The sequence below is a fragment of the Scyliorhinus torazame genome, chromosome 1 (genome assembly GCF_047496885.1).
Source record: "Scyliorhinus torazame isolate Kashiwa2021f chromosome 1, sScyTor2.1, whole genome shotgun sequence".
NCBI lineage: Eukaryota > Metazoa > Chordata > Chondrichthyes > Carcharhiniformes > Scyliorhinidae > Scyliorhinus > Scyliorhinus torazame.
In genome coordinates, this window is record NC_092707.1 from 377,063,364 (window position 1) to 377,085,626 (window position 22,263).

The following is a 22,263-nucleotide window of genomic DNA, read 5'->3' on the forward strand; positions in this document are numbered from 1 at the left end:
AGTACGTCGCGCATTCGGCAGCTCCCGTCTGGAACTGACTCTCGGACCTTTTTCAGGAGTTTCCATAGACTTTTTAAACGGACCAGAAGTGTAACGGCCAAAGGAGCGGCACTGGAGCAACGGGAGAAGCGAGGGAAAGAAAACAAAATGGCGGCGGCCAGGGACAAAGGGGAGCTGCAGGAGTTCATCAAGCGCTGCTTCGAGGAGCAGCGCGAGGAGATGCGCAAGGAGATATTGGCGCCTATGCTTTCGGCAATTGAAGGACTCGGGATCACCCAGAAGGCCCACGAAGCTAAGATCCAGGAGGTACAGAAAAGAGTCAGTCAGAACGAGGACGAGCTCGTGGGCCTGGCGGTGAGAGTGGAGCAGAACGAGGCGCTACACAAGAGGTGGGCGGGAAAACTCGAAGACCTGGAGAACAGGTCGAGGAGAAAGAATCTGCGAATCCTGGGTCTCCCTGAGGGAGTGGAGGGGGCTGATGCCGGGGCATACGCGAGCACGATGCTTGAGGCGATAAAGGGCACGAAAGCCCCTTCGAGGCCGCTGGAGTTGGACACGGGGCACATCGGGTGCTGGCGAAGAAGCCCCAGGCAAATGAGCCGCCAAGGGCGATGGTGGTGAGGTTCCACCGGTTCACGGACAGAGAGTGGGTCCTGAGATGGGCCAAGAAGGAGCGGAGCAGTAAGTGGGACAATGCAGAGATCCGAATATACCCGGACTGGAGCACGGAGGTTGCAAAGCAGAGAGCGGGTTTCAACCGGGCCAAAGCGGCGTTGCACCGGAAAGAAGTGAAATTCGGAATGCTGCAGCCAGCGCGACTGTGGGTCACATACAAGGGCCAACACTATTACTTCGAAACGCCGGAAGAGGCGTGGACCTTTGTACAAGCCGAAAAGTTGGACTCTAACTGAGGTTTGTGAGGGTGGGGGGGGGATGTTTTGGGGTTTGATGTGTGATGGTTGTTGTATATAGGGGGTCAATCACGCGCAGGAAATGTTACATGGGGAGAGAGACAAGGCCGCAACAGGAGCTGCGCCAGAGGGGGCGGAGTGGGCTTTGGAAAGCGCGGGGTGTTTTCCCGCGCGGGGGAAGAAAGGCGGGGAGGGGACGAAGGAATGCATATGGATTGGGAGACTCCCACGCGGGGAGGTCAATGGGACGGCGGGGGAAGCCGGGGTCAGCAGGCGTCAGCTGACTTACGGGAATGACATGGGGGGAGCAAAAAAGCTAGACAGGGGTCTAGCGGGGGGGGGGGTTGCTGCTGCACTGGCCGAAAGGGAATGGGACACAGAAGAGGTGGTCGGGACGGGGATCCCCCCTTTGGGGGACTGGAGGGTGAGGGAGGCGTGGACACGGGACTGGCCCAGAAAAGGAGCTGGCTCGGCGGGGCGTGGGGGGAGGTGAGAGCCCCTCCAATCCGGCTGATAACGTGGAATGTGAGGGGCCTGAATGGACCGGTGAAGAGGGCTCGAGTGTTCGCGCACTTAAAGGGACTGAAGGCGGACGTGGCCATGCTCCAAGAGACACACCTGAAGGTGGCGGACCAGGTCAGGCTAAGAAAGGGATGGGTAGGACAGGTATTCCACTCGGGACTGGACGCGAAGAATAGAGGGGTGGCAATATTGGTGGGAAAGCGGGTGTCATTTGAGGCCAAGCCTAGTGTAGCGGACAATGGAGGGCGATGTGTAATGGTGAGCGGTAGGCTGCAAGGGACGTGGGTGGTGTTGGTAAACGTATAAGGCCCGAACTGGGATGATGCAGGATTCATGAAGCGCATGTTGGGGCGTATTCCGGACCTGGAGATAGGAGGCCTAATATTGCGAGGGGACTTCAATACAGTGTTGGATCCAGCACTGGACCGCTCCAAATCAAGGACTGGAAAGAGCCGGTGGCAGCCAAGGTACTTAGGGGGTTTATGGATCAGATGGGGGGAGTGGACCCATGGTGGTTTGCAAGGCCACAGGCCAGGGAATCTTCTTCTCCCATGTACACAAAGCCTACTCCCGGATAGATTTCTTTGTTCTGGGTAGGGCGCTCATCCCGAGGGTGGAGGGGACAGAGTATTCGGCTATAGCCGTTTCGGACCATGCCCCGCACTGGGTGGAACTGGAGCTGGGAGAGGAGAGGGACCAACGCCCATTGTGGCGGCTGGATGTGGGACTGCTGGCGGACAAGGTGGTGTGTGGGAAGGGGAGGGGGTATATCGAAAGGCACTTGGAGGCCAACGACAACGGGGAGGTGCGGGTGGGGGTGGTATGGAAGGCATTGAAGGCGGTGATCAGGGGAGTGCTAATTTCCATTAGGGCTCATAGGGAGAAGACAGAGGGTATGGAAAGGGAGAGGTTAGTGGGGGAGATTTTGAGAGTGGACAGGAGATACGCAGAGGCCCCGGAGGAAAGATTACTTGGGGAAAGACGACGGCTCCAGACGGAGTTTGACCTGTTGACCACAGGGAAGGCGGAGGCACAGTGGAGGAAAGCGCAGGGGGCGACCTACGAGTATGGGGAAAGGGCTAGTCGGATGCTGGCACACCAGCTCCGTAAGAGGATGGCAGCGAGGGAAATAGGGGGAGTCAAAGATGGAAGGGGAGCCACGGTACGGAGTGCGACAAAAATAAACGAGGTATTCAAGGCCTTTTATGAAGAGCTGTACAGATCCCAGCCCCCAGCGGGGGAAGAGGGGATGAGACGATTCCTAGATCAGCTGAGATTCCCGAGGGTGGAGGAGCAAGAGGTGGCTGGTTTGGGGGCACCAATTGGGTTGGAGGAACTGAGCAAGGGTTTGGGGAGCATGCAGGCGGGGAAGGGACCGGACGGATTCCCGGTGGAGTTCTACAGGAAGTACGCAGACCTGTTGGCCCCGCTACTGGTGAGGACCTCTAATGAGGCAAGAGAGGAGGGGACCCTGCCCCCGACAATGTTGGAAGCGACAATTTCTTTGATCCTAAAGCGGGACAAGGACCCACTGCAATGTGGATCGTACAGGCCGATCTCGCTCCTCAATGTGAATGCAAAGTTGCTGGCAAAAGTGCCGGCCACGAGGATCGAGGACTGTGTCCCGGGGGTAATCCACGAGGACCAGACGTGATTTGTAAAGGGCAGGCAACTAAACACCAATGTGCGGCGGCTCTTAAACGTGATAATGATGCCATCGGAGGAGGGAGAGGCGGAGATAGTGGCAGCTATGGACGCGGAGAAGGCCTTTGACCGAGTAGAGTGGGAGTACCTCTGGGAGGTGCTGCGTAGGTTTGGGTTCGGGGTAGGGTTTATCAATTGGGTTAAGCTCCTTTCCAGAGCCCCGATGGCGAGTGTAGTGACGAACTGGCGGAGGTCGGAGTACTTTCGAATGTACCGAGGGACGAGGCAGGGGTGCCCCCTGTCCCCCCTGTTGTTCGCATTGGCGATCGAACCATTGGCCATGTCATTGAGGGAGTCTAATAAATGGAGGGGGGTGGTCCGAGGGGGAGAAGAGCATCGGGTGTCGCTATATGCGGATGACCTGTTGCTGTACGTGGCGGATCCAATGGAGGGGATGGTGGAGGTCATGCAGACTCTAAGGGAGTTTGGGGAGTTTTCGGGCTATAAACTCAATGTAGGGAAGAGTGAGCTCTTTGTATTACAGGCGGGGGACCAAGAAAGAGGGATAGGGGACCTACCGCTGAGGAGGGCGGAGGGGAGCTTTCGGTATCTGGGGATCCAGATAGCCAGGAGTTGGGCGACCCTACATAAACTGAATCTGACGAGGTTGGTGGAGCAAATGGAGGATTTCAAAAGATGGGACATGTTACCGCTCTCGCTGGCGGGTAGAGTGCAGTCGGTCAAAATGGTGGTCCTTCTGAGGTTTCTATTTGTGTTTCAGTGCCTTCCCATCGTGATCACTAAGGCCTTTTTTAAGAGAGTAGGCAGGAGTATTATGGGGTTTGTGTGGGCGAATAAGACCCCGAGAGTAAGGAGAGGGTTCCTGGAACGCAGTGGGGACCGAGGAGGGTTGGCGCTGCCAAATCTGGGGAGCTACTACTGGGCAGCAAATGTGGCGATGATCCGCAAGTGGGTTATGGAGGGAGAGGGGGCGGCATGGAAGAGGATGGAGATGGCGTCCTGTAAAGGAACGAGCCTGGAGAGCTGCCGCTCTCGCCGACAAAGTATACCACGAGCCCGGTGGTGGCGGCAACGCTAAGGATCTGGGGCCAGTGGAGACGGCACCGGGGTGCAATGGGAGCATCGGTGTGGTCCCCGATCAGGGGTAACCACCGGTTTGTCCCGGGGAAGATGGACGGGGGGTTCCAGATCTGGCATCGGGCGGGGATTGGAAGAATGGGGGACCTGTTCATTGATGGGACGTTTGCGAGCCTAGGGGCACTGGAGGAGAAGTTCGAGTTACCCCCGGGAAATGCCTTTAGATATATGCAGGTGAGGGCTTTTGTGAGGAGACAGGTGAGGGAATTCCCGTTGCTCCCGGCACAAGAAGTTCAAGATAGGGTGATCTCGGGTGTATGGGTCGGGGAGGGCAAGGTGTCGGAAATACACCAGGAGTTGAAAGAAGAGGGGGAAGCGCTGGTAGAAGAGTTGAAGGGTAAATGGGAGGAGGAGCTGGGGGAGGAGATCGAGGAAGGTCTGTGGGCTGATGCCCTAGGTAGGGTTAATTCCTCCTTGTGTGCCAGGCTCAGCCTGATACAATTTATGGTGGTCCACAGAGCGCACTTGACAGGGGCGAGGTTGAGTAGGTTCTTTGGGGTAGAGGACAGATGTGGAAGGTGCTCAGGGAGCCCGGCGAACCATGTCCATATGTTTTGGTCATGCCCGGCACTGGAGGGGTTCAGGAGAGGAGTGGCGGGAGCAATATCTCAGGTGGTAAAAGTCCGGGTCAAGCCAAGATGGGGGCTAGCAATATTTGGAGTAGTGGACGAACCGGGAGTGCAGGAGGCGAAAGAGGCCGGCATTCTAGCCTTTGCGTCCCCAGTAGCCCGGCGAAGGATCTTGCTAATGTGGAAGGAGGCGAAGCCCCCCAGCCTGGAGGCCTGGATAAATGATATGGCTGGGTTCATAAAGTTGGAGAGGATTAAGTTCGCCTTGAGAGGGTCTGCGCAGGGGTTTTACAGGCGGTGGCAACCGTTCCTAGACTATGTCGCGGAGCGTTAGAGGAAGGTCGGTCAGCAGCAACCGTGGGGGGGTGGGAGGGTGGAGGGGACGTCCTGGGGGGGGGGGGGGACTGCCTGTGAGGGTGGATGAGCAAGAGATAACATGAAGGGTTGGGGAAACTGGCACATACGGGTGAGGGCCAGTGTACAAAGCCGTGTAAATATATCATTTTGCCATGTATATATCTTGCTCTGCGCAATTTCTCGTTTTTTTTTTGTTACGAGGCGGGGGGGGGGGGGAGTTATTGTTTGTAAGGGAGAAAAATTGTGTTAAAAAACTTTAATAAATATATATTTTTTTAAAAAGAGAGAGGGGGTGTCTGTGTGTGAGAGAGAGGGGTTATGTGTGAGAGAGGAGGTGTCTGTGAGAGAGAGGGTGTGTGTGAGAGAGGGGGTGTCTGTGTGAGAGAGAGAGGGGTATGTGTGAGAGAGGGTGTGTGTGAGAGAGGGGGTGTCTGAGAGGGGTTTTCTGTGAGAGAGAGAGAGGGGGTGTCTATGAGAGAGAGGGGGTGTCTGTGTGAGAGAGAGGGGGTGTCTGTGTGAGAGAGAGAGGGTGTCTGTGTATGAGAGAGAGGGGGTGTCTGTGTGTGAGAGAGAGAGGGAGTGTCTTTGTGAGAGAGAGGGGTTGGGTGTGTGTGAGAGGGGTTGTCTGTGAGAGAGGGGGTGTCAGAGAGAGGAGGTGTGTGAGAGAGGGGGTGCCTGTGTGTGAGGGGTTGTCTGAGAGAGAGAGAGAGAGGGGGTGTCTGTATGAGAGAGAGGGGGTGGCTGTGTGTGTGAGAGAGAGAGGGGGTGTCTGTGTGAGAGAGCGGGTGTCTGTGTGTGAGGGGTTGTCTGTGAAAGAGAGAGAGAGAGAGGGGGTGTCTGTGTATGAGAGAGAGGGGGTGGCTGTGTGTGAGGGGTTGTCTGTGTGAAAGAGAGAGAGAGAGAGGGGGTGTCTGTGTATGAGAGAGAGGGGGTGGCTGTGTGTGTGAGAGAGAGTGAGGGTGTGTCTGTGTGTGTGAGAGAGGGGGTGTCTGTGTGTGTGTGTGAGGGGTTGTCTGTGTGTGAGAGAGGGGGTGTCTGTGTGAGAGAGAGAGAGGGGGGATGGGGACAGCCATCCCCTTGTAAACTTTTCACCCCTGCTACGCTTTGTATAAAAAAGAAAATAAATTTCCACATCGGAGGAAAGGAAACCCCCCCACTCCCTCTAACCACCACTCTACCCGTAATCCCAACTACTTCAAAATGCCAGCACCTCAGTCTCCCAGAATTGTTCAGTTCAGATCTCCCCAGTTTATGCTCCTTGATAAAGTAATTGGCCACTTCTGGTCTCAAAATAGTATTCCCGGCCTTCATATGTCACCCAAAGCTTCGCCAGGTGGACAATCCCACCAAACCTGATCTGTCATTGATATTGCCTTGGCTTTGTTGAACCCTGCACGCCGTTTTGCAAGCTCAGTTCCAATGTCCTGGTATATTCGGACCTTGTTTCCCCCTCATTCACAGTTGCGCTTCTCCCTGGCCCACTGCAGAATCTCCTGTTTCCCCACGAACCTAATGAGCCTCATGATCACCGCTGGCAGTGGCTCCCCCGCTCTAGGCTTCTGCCTCAGTGACCTGTGCACTCTGTCCACTTCAGGGGCCTTATCCAACACCCCTTTCGCACCAGACTCGCCAGCATCCTTGAAATGTACCTTGTGGCACTCGCACCTTCCATTCATTCAGGCAGGCCCACTTTCTCCAAATTCTGTCTTTTCGATATATTTTCCTGCTCCTCCACCTTTGCTCTCAACGTCTTGCAAGGGTTTCCTAAAAGCCCTACCTGATCGCTGTGGTCCAACGTCACCCTCTCAATCTTTCAGATTCGTGACCCCTGTCCCTCCAAACGTTTCTCCACCCTCTCCATCGATCCCTTCAGGGGTGCCAGAGCCCTTATGAGGCTTTCGAGCGATCCTCCTGCATCTCCTTCCCCTGCTGGCGGAACTCTTTCTCAATGAAGGCCATCAACTGTTCCATCTGGGGCTTTCTAGCTTGCACTAGCCCTTCCCCTTCTGCCATCCTTCAAATGGCTGCTGCACCACAGGGCTCTTCCAATTCCTTGGCCAGGTCTTTCACCTTCTGCAGGGTTTGGTAATCAGCCGACATACCATTCCCGGGGGAACTTTTCCTCCGACCTTCAGCTACACTTTTCTATCGAAGTTGCACCCAATTTGGGGTAAAAAGAACTCTTTACAACTCCTTGCAAGCAGGAGCTGCCCTGTGTTTGACCACTCACACCTTGGCCGCCACCGGAAGTCGCTATCAAACGTTAATGGGTCCACTTAATGAGGCCCTATGTGCTTCATGCTGCAAATGACTTGCTAATTTGCTGAGGCTGTGCTCACCAGCCCCCTGCTAACGAGGGAGAGCACCACTTAAACCGCTCCTGCACAGCCAATCCCTCTCAGCTCGCAGCCATGCCACTGAGGAGACCCCCCATTCTCCCCACCCCCCATTCTCCCCATCCCCCCATTCTCCCCATCCCCCCATTCTCCCCATCCCCCCATCCTCTCCACCCCCCCATTCGCCCCATCCCCCCATTCGCCCCATCCCCCCATTCTCCCCATCCCCCCATTCTCCCCCCCCATTCTCCCCATCCCACCATACTCCCCATCCCACCATGCTCTCCATTTTCCCCTTGCTCTCCATCCCCCTCATACTCCCCATAACCCCATACCCCATCCCCATACTCCCCATTCCTTCCCATACTCCCCACCTCCTTCTCCCCATTTCCCCCTTACACCCAGTCCTCTCGTCTCTCCATCCACCCCCAAACCCCCGCAATGAATGACACGTTTCACGTGGCTTCCTCTGTGTTGGAGAAGTTGGCCCACAACTGGGAGAGGATCTAGATATGGGCAAGGTTCTGGACATCAGAATCCTCACCTCCTACGACGAACAGACCCTGGAGGTTGCGGGGGTGACCGAGGACCGACATAGAGGTTGGCGTACAGCGCAGAGGTGAGGATTCGGCAGCCCCCACCCAGATGATCTGTCACACATGAGTTGTTAATGCCATACAGAATGACCCATCACACCCACTGACCATATGCCCATTCTCCCACAGGACCCTCATCCGAAGGTGGTGGCCTATCTGGGATGTACCCCCACCCTGCCTGCCGTGAGATGGGAGCACCGAAGACACCACTGTATTTACGGCACAGCTGCCATCCCCACCCTCCACCAGTGCAGAGACACACACCTTGGTGGGCGACAGTAGTGATCAGGCTTCTGGGGCACACTCTGGTGAGCACCACACAGTTGCCAATGCACATCAGGTTGAGGCGAGACAGCAGTCGGAGGTCTGCTGGATCTCAGGACCCAGCTGGGTCTCAGTCAGATGCTGCGCCTCTGGACCAAGTTTACCCGGAGCTGATACAAGTGCTAGGGCGTGGCTGAGAGATTCAGAGGGGGATGTCAGCAACATTCCAGCAGGTCCATAGCCGATTGGACGAGTCCTAGAGACTACTGGTGCAAGAGATGACATCTGCAATGCATGGCACCGAGGCCAACACTGCTAGGGTGGCAACCGCAGTGGAGAGCCTGGTGCAAGACGTCGGCAGTATGAGTGGAGGTGTCCAAGATGTGGCTTAGTCGGTGATGTCTATGGCTGAGCGCCTCGACAGCATGTCCCAGTCGTTGGGGGACGTGACCCAGTACCAGGTGGACCTTGATGAGGCACTGCGGGGCATGTCCCAGTCTCAGGTGGGCATTGCTGAGGTCCTCCAGGGCACGCCCCGGTCACTGGAATGGTCTTCCAGTCTTATCTGGGCCTAACAGAGGTGCTGGGGGACATGTCTCGCTCTCAGGTGGGCATAGCCGAGGCGCTGCAAAGCTTATCCCATTCGCAGGAGGGCATTGCTAGGGTACTCCAGAGCATGTCCCAGTCACTGGGCAGAATCACCGAGGGCCTAAAAACTGTGCTGCAGACATTGGGGAGCCCGCAGGGCTGGCAGAGCCAGGTGATGCAGGGAAGCCAGGGCTCAATCCAGCTGTCCCTCCACCCCGTGGTGAATCCCAGGGCGCTATGGGCACCAACCGAGAGGAGGGGACGCCAGGTGGCAACCCAGAGCCACTCAATGAAGTGCCGACGACGCCTAACAGTTCCCCCGAGACTCATCCATCTGACAACAGTGCGTCTCGGAGTCAGCACCCGGAACAGGGTGGCACAGGAAGGCACGTGACACCGGCAAGTGGCCCGGGCCTTCCAGCCCCAGGGGTTCCAGAAGACATTCGCCAGCAGCATCGAAAGTCACGCGATGCGGTAGGCAGCAGGCTGCCTCCACCTCTGGTATGTATTCTGGGGAAACACCTAGGCGCAGACGGAAGTCCCAAGAGGTCGAGGATTGCTGAGAGGGCACTGGGGCTCGGGTGTAAGGGTGAGGGTGTGCTTGTGTTGAGGGGGGGGGGGCAGGTAGGGGGTGAGGGTACGTTGGGGCGAAGGGGTGGGGAGGGGTTGGGGGGGGAGGCACCATCGAGTATGGGGCAGTTGGGGACACATGTATATAGAATTTTTAAAAGTTGTCCTCGATCAATATGACTACTATGGCACTTTCCTCCACTATGCAGGCCAAGCACCAATCCCATGCCCAAGCTCCCCGGACATGGAGGTCCTGGATGCCTTCCCCCTCTCCCCGGCACACCACGTGCAGATGATGGGTGTGAGCGAGCACTCGGCAGACAGGCAGGGGTCAGACTATGGCACAGATTGAGGATCACCAGCTCTTAGTGAGTTATCATCACCCTCCTGCTCTTGACAGTGACACACTGACAGTGCCGACTCACTCCTGTCACCCTGGAGTGATGTTACACAGATCATGGGAGGATGGGGAGTTGTGGGGGCAGGAGAGGAATGGTGGGGTGGGGGTGAGAAGGCTGAGGAAGGGGAAGTGTTGGGGAAAGGGGGAATGATAGATGAAGCCATGTCCTGTGCGAAGCGGGCGAGGATGAGGGCTTCCCAGGCCCTCCGGGCTTGCCGGACCCTCGCTGCTGCCGCCTGTCCTCCATCCTCCAGCTCGTCCTTGGGGTTCACCCCGGGCTCGTCCTCCAGCCCTTGCTGGACGGCTCCTCCTGGTGCTCCTTCACCTCCAGCATGTTGCCCCGCTGTTGTGCCAGGTTGAGGAGGATACAGCAGACACTCTTGGGGGGTGGGGGGGTGGGGGGGGGGGGGGGTGGGGGGGGGGGGTGTACTGCATTGCACCACCAGAGCGCTTGAGGCATTGGAATTGCATCTTCAGGAGTCCGATGCACCACTCAATGACAGTCCGGGTGGTCGCAAGGGCCTCATTGTATCGGGTCTCCCCATTGGTCACTGGCCTCTGTACTGGCATCATTAGCCAGGTCCTCAGCGGGTACCCCATATCCTCAAGAGCCAGCCAGCCAACCTGGGGTGGTCCTCGAAGAGGCCGAGGTTATTTGACTGCCCCAGTATGTAGCTGCCGTGCACACTCCCTGGGAAGCGTGCGCACACGTGCATGATCTTCATGTGGTTATTGCACACGAGCTGGACTTTCAGGGAGTGGAAACTTTTTCTGTTGATGTCGGGCACTCCCAGATGGCCTGGTGAATGCAAGGCGACATGCATGTTATCTATTAGCCCCTGGACCTGGGGTATCCCGTCGATGGTGGAGAATCTTGATGCCCGGGCATCTTGTTGGGCCTGGTCCATGTCAAAGTTTATGTAGTTCGCTACCTGGGCAAACAGGCGATCCGTGACTTCACGGATGTACTTGTGGGCTGTAGCTCGTGAGATGCCACACAAGTCCCTGGAATGATCCTGAAGCATAGCAGTTCAGGGCTGTGGTGACCTTGACAGCCACCGGGATCGGGTATTCCCCTCCTCCACGTGGTGCCAAGTCCACGAGGACACAGAATTGCTCATTTGCAGACATGATGGTCTGAATGGCCTCTTTCAGTGCTGTAACAGTTGATCTTGTGGTTTGATATGGTTATGGTATCCCATTGGATGCCCTCCTTGTAAGCGTATGAATGTGTCTTTCTTTAACTTCCTTTGAACAGTTTAACCAATTTCTCAGCTTGTGCCCTGCCAAGCCTTCTATTATTAACGTTTTAATTGGAACTGTTTATTCTTTCCTTGTGATGTTGAGGTTCCATGCAACGGTTTCTTAACATTTTCTTTTTTTTCGGTCTTTCCATAACTTTATTTTTATAAAATTATTGCTTGGTGGTTCGGAACTTGAATATTTCTGAAAAGAGACATGTTGCCGAAGCTTTTCATCTTCCACTCACCAGGGTAAACATAAGAATGCCAAGTTTTAAACTATCACAATTTTTTAAAAAATAAACATTTTATTGAGGTATTTATGGTTTTACAACAACAACAAAATAAACAATGTATATGAATTTATAAACATAGTGCAAAAGTCATCTTCCTCCCTTACAGGTCCTACCTTTACTAACCCCGACTCTAAACTAAGTTAACCCCCAGCCCCCCCCCCCCCCCCCCCCCCCTTCTGCTGACGATTAATTTTCCGCAAAAAAGTCGACGAACGGCTGCCACCTCCGGGCAAACCCTAACATTGACCCTCTCAAGGCAAACTTGATTTTCTCCAAACAGAGAAAGCTAGCCATGTCAGTTAGCCAGGTCTTTGTCGTCGGGGGCTTTGGATCCCTCCAAGCTAATAGAATCCATCTCCAGGCTACCAGGGAAGCAAAGGCTAGAATGTCTGCCTCTTTCTCCTCCTGGATTCCCGGGTCTTCCGACACTCTGAAAATCGCCACCTCTGGACTTGGTGCCACCCCTGTTTTTAACACATGCCAGAAACCCCTAAACTTCGGGCATGCCCGAACATATGGACATGGTTCGCTGGCCCTCCCGCACACCTTGCACACCTATCTTCTACCCCAAAGAACCTGCTCATCCGGGCCACTGTCATGTGGGCCCGGTGAACGACCTTGAATTGTACCCCGGTGAACGACCTTGAATTGTATCAGGCTGAGCCAGCCACATGTTGTGGACGCGTTGACTCTACTCAACACGTCCGCCCAGGGACCATCCTCTCTCTCTCCTCCCAACTCCTCTTCCCACTTGTGCTTCAGCTCCTCGGTCTGCGTCTCCTCTGACCCCATGAGTTCCTTGTAAATGTCAGAAACCCTCCCTTCTCCCACCCACCCTCTGGAAACTACCCTGTCCTGTATCCCCCTTGGTGGTAGGAGCGGGAAGGTTGAGACCTGACTGCGTAGGAAGTCCCGCGCCTGCAAGTACCTCAATTCATTTCCCCTCGCCAATCCAAATTTCTCCTCCAGCTCCCTCAGGCTAAAAAAGCTCCCCTCTATAAACATATCCCCCATCCTCTCAATCTCTGCTCTCTGCCATCTCCGGAACCCTCCATCCAACCTTTCCGGGGCAAACCGGTGATTATTACAAATTGGAGACCACACCGATGCTCCCTCCACTCCCAGATGCCTCCTCCATTGCCCCCAGACCCTCAGGGACGCCACCACCATGGGTTTGGTGGAGTACTGTGCCGGCAGGAACAGCAGAGGCGCCGTTACCAACGCTCCCAAACTGGTGCCCTTCCATGAAGCCACCTCCACACGCTCCCCCCACCACCCACTTCCTGATCATGGCTATATTCGCCGTCCAATAATAATTAGTAAAGTTCGGCAGCGCCAGCCCACCCTCTCCCCGACTCAGCTCAAGCACCCTCTTTTTTACTCGCCCATACAAAGCCCGTGATCTCCTTATTTAGAAGGACCGTGGAATAAAGATTGGGAGACACTGAAACACAAACAGGAATCTCGGGAGGACCGTCATTTTCACTGTCTGCACCCTCCCAGCTCGTGACAATGGAAGCGCGTCCCACCTCCGAAAATCGTCCTTCATTTGGTCTACTAATCGGGCCAAATTTAACTTGTGTAGCCGTTCCCATTCCCGTGCCACATGGATGCCTAGGTATCAAAAGCTTCCCCCTACCACCCTAAACGGCAGCTCCCCCAGTTGCCTCTCCTGCACCCTTGCCTGGACCGCAAACATCTCACTTTTCCCCATTTTTAGTTTGTACCCCGAAAACCGGCCAAATTCCCCCAGAATTTTCATAATTTCTTCCATCCCCTCTAGTGCGTCCGAAACATACAGGAGCAGGTCGTCTGCGTAAAGCAAGACTCTGTGTTCCACTCCCCTTGGACCAGCCCCTTCCAGCCCCTTGAGGCTCTCAGCGCAATTGCCAGCGGCTCTATGGCTAACGCGAACAACAGTGGGGAGAGGGGGCATCCCTGTCTCATCCTCCGATGCAGCCTGAAATAGTCCGATGTTGACCTAGTCGTCCGTACGCTCGCAACAGGAGCCTGATACAACAACCTGACCCAGTCAATAAAGCCTCGCCCAAATCCAAACCGCCCCATTACCTCCCACAGATATTCCCATTCCACCCGATCAAAAGCCTTCTCTGCGTCCATTGCGACCACTACCTCCACATCCCTACCTTCTGGGGGCATCATAATCACATTTAAAAACCTTCTAACGTTGGTCGCCAACTGCCTACCCTTAACAAATTCCATCTGGTCCTCCCCAATCATGTCCGGAACATAGTCTTCAATCCTAGAGGACAAGATTTTGGCCAGCAGTTTGGCGTCCACATTTAATAGGGATATCGGCCTGTAGGACCCACATAGCTCCGGGTCCTTGTCCCGCTTCAGGATCAATGAGATCTTGGACTGTGACATCGTCGGGGGACGCACCCCACGCTCCCTTGCCTGATTGAATGTCCTCATCAACAGCGGCCCCAATATCCCAGAGAACCTTTTATAAAACTCCACTGGGTACACAACCGGCCCAGGGGCTTTACCCGTCTGCATGGCCTTCAGTCCCTCTGCTATCTCTTCCAACCCGATGGGGCCCTCCGGCCCTTCTACCCCTCCACCTTCGGGAAATTCAGCCCCCTAAAAAGTGCCTCATCCCCTCCGGCCCAGCTGGGGGTTCCGACCCATACAGCCTACTGTAAAACTCCTTGAACGCCTTATTCACCCCTGCTAAGTCTCCATCAGGTTCCCGTCCCCGCCCTTTACTTTCTCTATCTCCCTGGCTGGCTCTCTCTTTCTAAGCTGCTGCGCAAGCATTCTGCTGGCCTTCTCCCCATGCTCATAGATCGCCCCCCTCGCCTTCCTCAGCTGCTCTACCGCCTTCCCTGTAGTTAACAAGCCAAACTCCGCCTGTAGCCTCTGTCGTTCCCTTAGGAGCCCTGCCTCGGGGGTCTCTGCAAACTCCTGCAATATATTCTTTATCAGTCGGCCCGTCTCTGCTCTGTCTGCCTTCTCCCCATGGGCCGTATCGCGATCAGCTCCCCTCTAACCACCGCCTTCAATGCCTCCCAGAGCACCGCCGCCAAAACTTCACCCATGTCGTTGACTTCCAGGTAGTTCTGAATACATTTCCTCAGCCGCCCACACACCTCTTCATCAGCTAAATGTCCCACATCCAGCCTCCAGTGCGGGTGCTGGCTACTCTCCTTGCTAACCTGTAGGTCAACCCAGTGCGGGGCATGATCTGAGATTGTGATCGCCGAATACCCCGTGTCCACTACCCCTGTCAGTAGAGCCCTGTTCAAAATAAAAAAATCAATCCGGGAGTACACTTTATGCACGTGTGAATAGAAGGAAAACTCCTTTACTCTTGGCTGCCCAAATCTCTATGGGTCCACCTCCCCCATCTGCTCCATTAACCCCTTTAGCTCCTTTGCCATTCCTGGCATCCTGCCCATCCTTGAGCTCGACCGGTCTAATCCAGGGTCAATAACTGTGTTAAAAGTCCTCTCCCATGACCAACTTATGCGAATCCAGGTCTGGGATCTTCCCCAGCATCCTCTTTATAAACTCCACATCATCCCAATTTGGCACATACAAATTTACTAGTACCACCGGCAACCCCTCCAGCTTCCCACTGACCATAATGTACCGGCCTCCCACATCCGCAACTCTTCTTCCCGCCTCAAATACCATTCGCTTATTAATCAGGATCGCGACCCCTCTAGTCTTCGAGTCCAGCCCTGAGTGAAAAACCTATCCGCCCCATCCCTTCTTTAATCTAATCTGATCAGTTACTCTAAGGTGTGTCTCCTGTAACATTACTACGTCCGCCTTCAGTCCTCTCAAATGTGCGAACACGTGTGCCCTCTTAACCGGCCCATTTAGCCCTCTCACATTTCATGTGATCAGCCTAGTTGGGGGGCTCATCGCTGATCAGCCATCACCTTTCTTGGGCCAGTCTCCAGCCCGGCCCCACGCACCCACTGGCCCACCCCCAGGCAGCCTCCGCCCCCGACCTCCTTTCTGTCCCACAGCAAAGGTCCCTCCCCCGTCAGCAGAACATTCTCCCCCCCCCCCCACCCCAGTAACTGCACTATGTAAACCAACCCCTTCAACAGGCATAACACCTGTTCACCCCCCACTGCGCTTCCGTGAGCTAGCCCGCCCAGCTAGCTTGGTGACCCCCGCCCTTGGCGCCAGACATTCTCTCCTCTTCCCCCCCCCCTCTCGGACATACATATTCAAAAGAAAAACAATCCCAGCACAATTGCCCTAAAAAAACCGAAACGATCAAACAGAAGATCCAACATCTAACAAACACATCTCCATCCCCCCTCAGTGCAAATGTAAACTTTAGCTCACGACAAGCCAGGACTCCGGTCATCCGCCATGCTTTCTCCCGCTGCAGCTTCAGCCCAGGCCTTCTCTGTTCGTCTATTTCTTCCTTTGCGAGGACTTCTAGTTCGCCTCTCCATGCACCGATGTAGGAATCCACTCCACAGTTGCCTCTACCATTAATCTACCGAATCAAGTCCGATAAAAAATCGGGGGAAAAGGTCCAAAGGTTCAACCCGAGCGGGAGCCACCAAATGTGCAACCTACTCCTTCATAGCCGCCACCGGAGATCTAAACTATCACAATTTAGACTACAGGAGAAAAGGGTGCTAAAGTTGGCACTTACATCATTACATCATTGTTCCATGTCTGCACAATTGACAGTTTAGAAAGGTATTGGACGAAGAGTCTTTGAACTCTAGAATGGAGGGTAGCGAATGTAACCCTGCCATTCAAAAAGGGAGGTGGAGAGAAAACAGGAAACTATAGACCAGTGAGCCTAACGTCAGTAGTAGGGAAGTTGCTGGAGTCCATTATCAAGGATTTAATAGCACAGCGCTTGGAAAGCAGTGGAGTAATCAGACAAAGTCAGCATGGAAAAATCATGCTTGACAAATCTACTATAATTATTTGAAGATGTAACGAGTAGAGTTGACCAGGGAGAACCGGTGAACGTGATTTATTTAGATTTTCAGAAGGCGTTCGACAAGGTCTCATATAGATTTTTTATTTAAAAAAAATAAATTTAAAGTTCCCAATTCATTTTTTCCAATTAAGGGGCAATTTAGCGTGGTCAATTTACCTATCCTGCACATCATTGGGTTGTGGCGGTGAGACCCGCACAGACACTGGGAGAATGTGCAAACTCCACACGGACAGTGATCCGGGTCGGGATCGAACTCGGGTCCTCGACGCCGTGATGCAGCAGTGCTAACCATAGCATCACCATGCCGCCCAGGTCTCATAGATTAATATGTAAAGTTAAAGCACGTGAGATTACGGATAGTGTCTTGAGATGGATAAAAAGCTGGTTAACAGACAGGAAGCAAAAAGTTGGAATAAATGGGTCTTTTTCTGATTGGCAGGCAGTGACTATTGGGGTACCACAAGGATCTGTGCTAGGGCCCCAACTGTTCACATTATATATTATTTGGATGAGGGAACGAAATGTATTATCTCCAAATTTGCAGATGATACAAAATTGGGTGGGAGATGAGCTGTGAGGAGGATGCAGAGATGATTCAGCGGGATTTGGACAGGCTGAGTGAGTGGGCACATGCATGGCCGATGTATTATGTGGATAAATGTGAGGAGTGGGGCTGGTTTAGCACAGGGCTAAATCGCTGGCTTTGAAAGCAGACCAAGGCAGGCCAGCAGCATGGCACGTTGGCCTTCATAGCGAGTCTAAGAACAGAGATCTTTTATTGCTATTGTGTAGGGCATTGGTGAGGTCACACCTGGAGTATTGTGTGTAGTTTTGGTGTCCTTATCTGAGGAAGGATGTTCTTGCTATGGAGGGAGTGCAACAAAGGTTTACCAGTCTGATTCCTGAGATGGCGGGACTCATATGAGGAGACACTAAATCTGTTAAGATTATATTCATTGGAGTTTAGAAGAGTGAGAGGGGATCTGATAGAAACTTACAAAATTCTAACAGGATTAAACAGGGTAGATTCAGAAATCATGTTCCCAATGGTGGGGGAGTCCAGAACTAGTTGTCATAGTTTGAGGATAAGGGATAAACCTTTTAGGACTGATGTGCGGAGAAATTTCTTGACCCAGAGAATGGTGAATCTGTGGAATTCGCTACCACAGAAAGTAGTTGAGGCCAAAACATTGTGTAATTTCAAAAGGGAAGTAGATTTAGCTCTTGGGGCTAAACGGATATGGGGGGGGAAGGTGAGATCAGGGTATTGAGCTTGATCAGCCATGATCATAATGAATGGTGGAGCAGGCTCCAAGGGCCAAATGGCCTCCTGCTTTTATTTTCTATGTTTCTAAATAAATGGGTTTTTAAGCTACTCTGTATTAATTTTGAACTACCATTTCTGGTTTGCAGGTTAAATTCAAATGTTGAGTGCATTCCATACCACTTTCAGTTGAATTACAAGAATGCAAAGCAGCTTATTCAACAATATCCTTTTTATATTGCTTTATTCGATAAGGATTAGACTCTATTTTTCATTCTTTCGATTTTTCTTAACTAATTTCTTCAAATATGACATTGTGGTGGATTGCTCTGACAACGTCCCCACACGATTTCTCGTCAATGATGCCTGTGTTCTGAGTGGGAAGCCACTGGTGTCAGCTAGTGCTCTAAGAATGGAGGGACAGGTAAAGAAGCAATAACAAAGTATCATTTTAAACGTTTATTATGCCGCAGATGTTTTCATTGAAAGTATACAACTGATGTGGATTGAATTGCGTGAAAACAGGAAATCCCTCAAATTTTGTCCCCTTGAGAGATTGGTCCAAGTTCTGATTATTGTAAAGTCATACACAAACCTTTGAACAACCAAGATGATAGATACTGGAGGTATATAATAAGAAATAAATCTGATGAACAGCCTGCTTTGAGCAATATGAATGCTCCTTTTGTGGCCAACAAGTCCTGGAGTGGGACCTGAATCCGCATAGAACCAACTTAACCACTTGGTCTGTTAATTCTTTTGGTTTGTAACTGTCAACTGATTTCCTGTTTCCGAGGTTTTCTTTTTAAACTTGTGCCTGGGCTGTATGAAACTTGCAGGACTTTATTTATTACGCACCCCTGGTTTCTGTGAGAGGTTATCATTAGCTACCTCTTGACACCAGTTGTTTTTACAACAAAATAGTTTGTTAGACAAATTAAGAAAGCGTTAAACATATGCTAAGACTTGGAGGCACATATAACGGTGAAGAGGTGTTGGAGGAATGTGGCATGATCAACCATGTGAAAGGCTGCAGATAATGTTGAGGGGGCAAGAAGCGATTCTATACCGTTGTCACCTTTGTCACTGTCAAATACATGCCATTTGTGACTTTGGTAAGGGTCTTTTCGTAATAGGGCAGAAGCTGATTGGATGGATCAAGATATGGAGTCTCAGGAAAGGTGGAGGTAAAGATCCGCTACAGTGTGGATCTTATAGACCGATATCGCTCCTGAACGTGGATGCCAAACTGCTGGCCAAGATCTTGGCTGCTAGAATTGAGGACTGTGTCCCTGGGGTGATCGGGGAGGATCAGACAGGCTTCGTCAAGGGCAGGCAATTGAACTCCAATGTACGGAGGCTCCTAAACATCATCATGATGCCCTCAGAGGGAGGGGAGGCAGAAGTAGTGGCGGCGATGGATGCAGAGAAAGCCTGTGACCGGGTGGAATGGGAGTACCTGTGGGAAGCGCTAAGAAGGTTCGGATTCGGTGAGGGGTTCATAGGTTGGGTCCAGCTTCTTTACCAGGCCCCCGTGGCAAGTGTGTGCACGAACAGGGTGAGGTCGGCTCCACCGGGGGACGAGGCAGGGGTGCCCCCTCTCCCCGTTATTATTCGCCCTTGCGTTAGAGCCGCTGGCTGTTGCGCTGCGAACTTCAAAGAACTGGCAGGGGTTGGTTCGAGGGGGTTAGGAGCATTGTGTCTCGCTTTATGCGGATGATCTGCTCCTGTACATCTCGGACCCACTAGAGGGGATGGGGGAGGTCATGCAGATTCTGAGGGACTTTGGCAATTTCTCGGGGTACAAACTAAACGAGAAGAAAAGCGAGATGTTCGTGATCCAAGCTAAGGGGCAGGAAAAGAGACTGGGAGAGCTTCCGCTGAAGATGGTCGAGAAGAGCTTTCGGTACCTAGGGATACAGGTGGCTCGAAGGTGGGATGCCCTCCATAAGCTTAATCTATCTAGGCTGGTAGGGCAGATGGAGGGGGACTTCAAAAGGTGCAGAATGCTCCCGCTATCTCTAGCGGGGAGGGTTCAGACCGTTAAGATGACGGTTCTCCCCAGATTTCTGTTTGGCTTCCAGTGCCTTCCCATCTTCATCCCTAAGTCCTTCTTTAAGCGGGTGAACAAGATCATCTCAGGATTCTTATGGGCAAATAAGACCCCACGAGTAAAGAGACTGCACCTAGAGCGCAGTGGGGGGGGGGGGGGGGGGGCGGGGACTGGCGCTGCCGAACCTTTGCAGCTACTATTGGGTGGCTAACATAGCCATGATTAGGAAATGGGTATAGGGGGAGGGGTCGACGTGGGAGCGGTTAGAGGCGGCCTCATGCAAAGGTACCAGCCTAGGGGCACTTGGAACGGCACCTCTTCTGTTCTCGCCAGCCCGCTACTCCTGCAGTGAGGTAACCAGGAAAGGTAAGTGGTTAATCTAATTGTGCTGTTTTTCAGTTAAAAGTGCAGTGTAGATTAGTGTCTGATTGGCTGAAGCTTCCCCCACCCTAATTGCTGAGAGGCAGTTATCTGGCAGTTACCTGAGGCCTGTTAAGGGGCACAAAGGTACACATTGTATTCTTCTCTTTGAAGTTTTAGTGTGAGTCATCCTAAAATCTGTATAAAAGACAGACAGAAAGCGCACTTAGTAAGCATTGCGCTAGTCAAGGAGACACAGCCTGAGTGAGTGAGACACAGACAGAGTGAGAATTTGGTAATTTGGTGCAGTGAGGTAATTCGGTGAAGAGTGGGAGAAGGTGCTTTTTCCCAACTGTTTTGTTCTCTCTCTTTCTTCGGGCCTAATTTTGGGAGCCGTTCGGAGGAGGAGGAGCAGTCTCTGTGAGTATAAAAACCTAACGGTAACTTCCTGTTTTACAGTTTCCCCCCCCCAAAGTGACGTCAGAGGGAAGCTGTGATCTGATTGGTTGATAGCAAATCTGCCCCAAATTTAAAAAAAAACACAGCTAAACTCGTAAACTTAAATTAAACTAATTAATTAATTAGTGATGGCTGGTCAGGTGATGTGCTTGAGCTGCTTGATGTGGGAGCTGGCAGATCCCATTGCGAGCTGCAGCGACCACATCTGCAGTAAGTGTTGGCTGCTCGAAGAGCTCCGGCTCAGAGTTGATGAGCTGGAGTCTGAGCTTCAAACACTGAGGCACATCCGGGAGGGGGAGACTTACCTGGACACTGTGTTTCAGGAGGCAGTCACACCTGTCAGAGTAAGTAGTTTAAATCCTGCCAGTGGCCAGGGACAGCAGGGTGTGACTGCACGTCAGGCAGGTAAAGGGAACCAGCAGTCAGGAACTCGGGAGCCTCAGCCCTTGACCCTGTCCAACAGGTATGAGGCACTTGCTCCCTGTGTGGATGGCGAACAGGGCTGCAGGAAGGATGGGTCAGCTGACCAAGGCACCATGGTTCAGCAGGCCAGTCAAGGGGAGGGAGTAAATAGGCAAGTTGTAGTTGTAGGGGATTCTATTATCAGAGGGATAGATAGTATCCTTTGTGAGCAGGATAAAGAGTCCCGCATGGTATGTTGCCTGCGGTGCTAGGGTGCGGGACATCTCTGACCGGCTTGAAAGGATACTGGAGAGAGAGGGGAGGATCCAGTTGTTGTGGTCCATGTCGGTACCAACAACATAGGCAAGTCTAGAAAAGAGGACCTGTTTAGAGATTATAAAGAGCTAGGATACAAATTAAAAAACAGGTCCTCAAGTGTCTTAATCTCCAGATTACTGCCCGAGCCACGTGCAAATTGGCAGAGGGAGGCAAGAATAAGGGAAGTTAATACGTGGATGAAAGAGTGGTGTGGGAAAGAGGGGTTCCTTTGCATGGGACACTGGCATCAGTTTTGGGACAGGGGGGACCTATACCGTTGGAATGGTCTCCACCTGAACCGAGCTGGGACCAGTGTTCTGGCGAAAAGAGTAAATAGGGTGGTCAATAGGACTTTAAACTAGAGATTGGGGGGAAGGGAAAGTCAGGGAACCAAGAGGTGAAGTAATCAGTGGGAAGCGTAGTTGTTTAGGAATACAAAAAAGCATGAAAAGACAGAACTCAGGAGAGGTTACGATAGTTCCCATCCCACAAAATATGACACAGTGTATGGAAAGGCTCAGTGAACCAAGGTCCACCACACTAAGAAAACAAAAAGGGACGGTCAATAGAGAATTAAAGGTGCTATATTTAAATGCGCGCAGTGTACGGAACAAGGTAGATGAGCTTGTGGCCCAGATTGTGACTGGCAGGTATGATGTGGTAGGCATCACAGAGACGTGGTTGCAGGGGGTTCAGGACTGGCATTTAAACATCCAGGGATTCACAACCTATCGAAAAGACAGAGAGGTAGGAAGAGGGGGCGGGGTTGCCTTGTGAATTAGGAATGAAATTAAATCAATAGCACTAAACGACATAGCGTCAGATGATGTTGAGTCTGTGTGGGTAGAGTTGAGGAACCACAAAGGCAAAAAAACCATAATGGGAGTTATGTGCAGGCCTCCGAACAGTGGTCAGGACCAGGGGCACAAAATGCACCACAAAATAGAAAGTGCACGTCAGAAAGGCAAGGTCACAGTGATCATGGGGGACTTCAATATGCAGGTGGA

The 22,263-nt window shown here is 52.7% G+C and overlaps 1 protein-coding gene across 5 annotated transcripts in view; it reads left to right on the forward strand.

Moving 5' to 3' along the window:
- mocs3 (molybdenum cofactor synthesis 3) overlaps window positions 1-22,263 on the forward strand; it is a 194,112-nt gene that overhangs the window by 42,616 nt on the left and 129,233 nt on the right. For all 5 annotated transcript variants that reach the window (XM_072511883.1, XM_072511874.1, XM_072511865.1 and 2 more), the window contains exons 5-6: window positions 17,814-17,887; window positions 17,970-18,088. In XM_072511883.1, coding sequence (XP_072367984.1) covers window positions 17,814-17,887; window positions 17,970-18,088 — 193 coding nt within the window. The remainder of the gene's footprint in view (window positions 1-17,813; window positions 17,888-17,969; window positions 18,089-22,263) is intronic.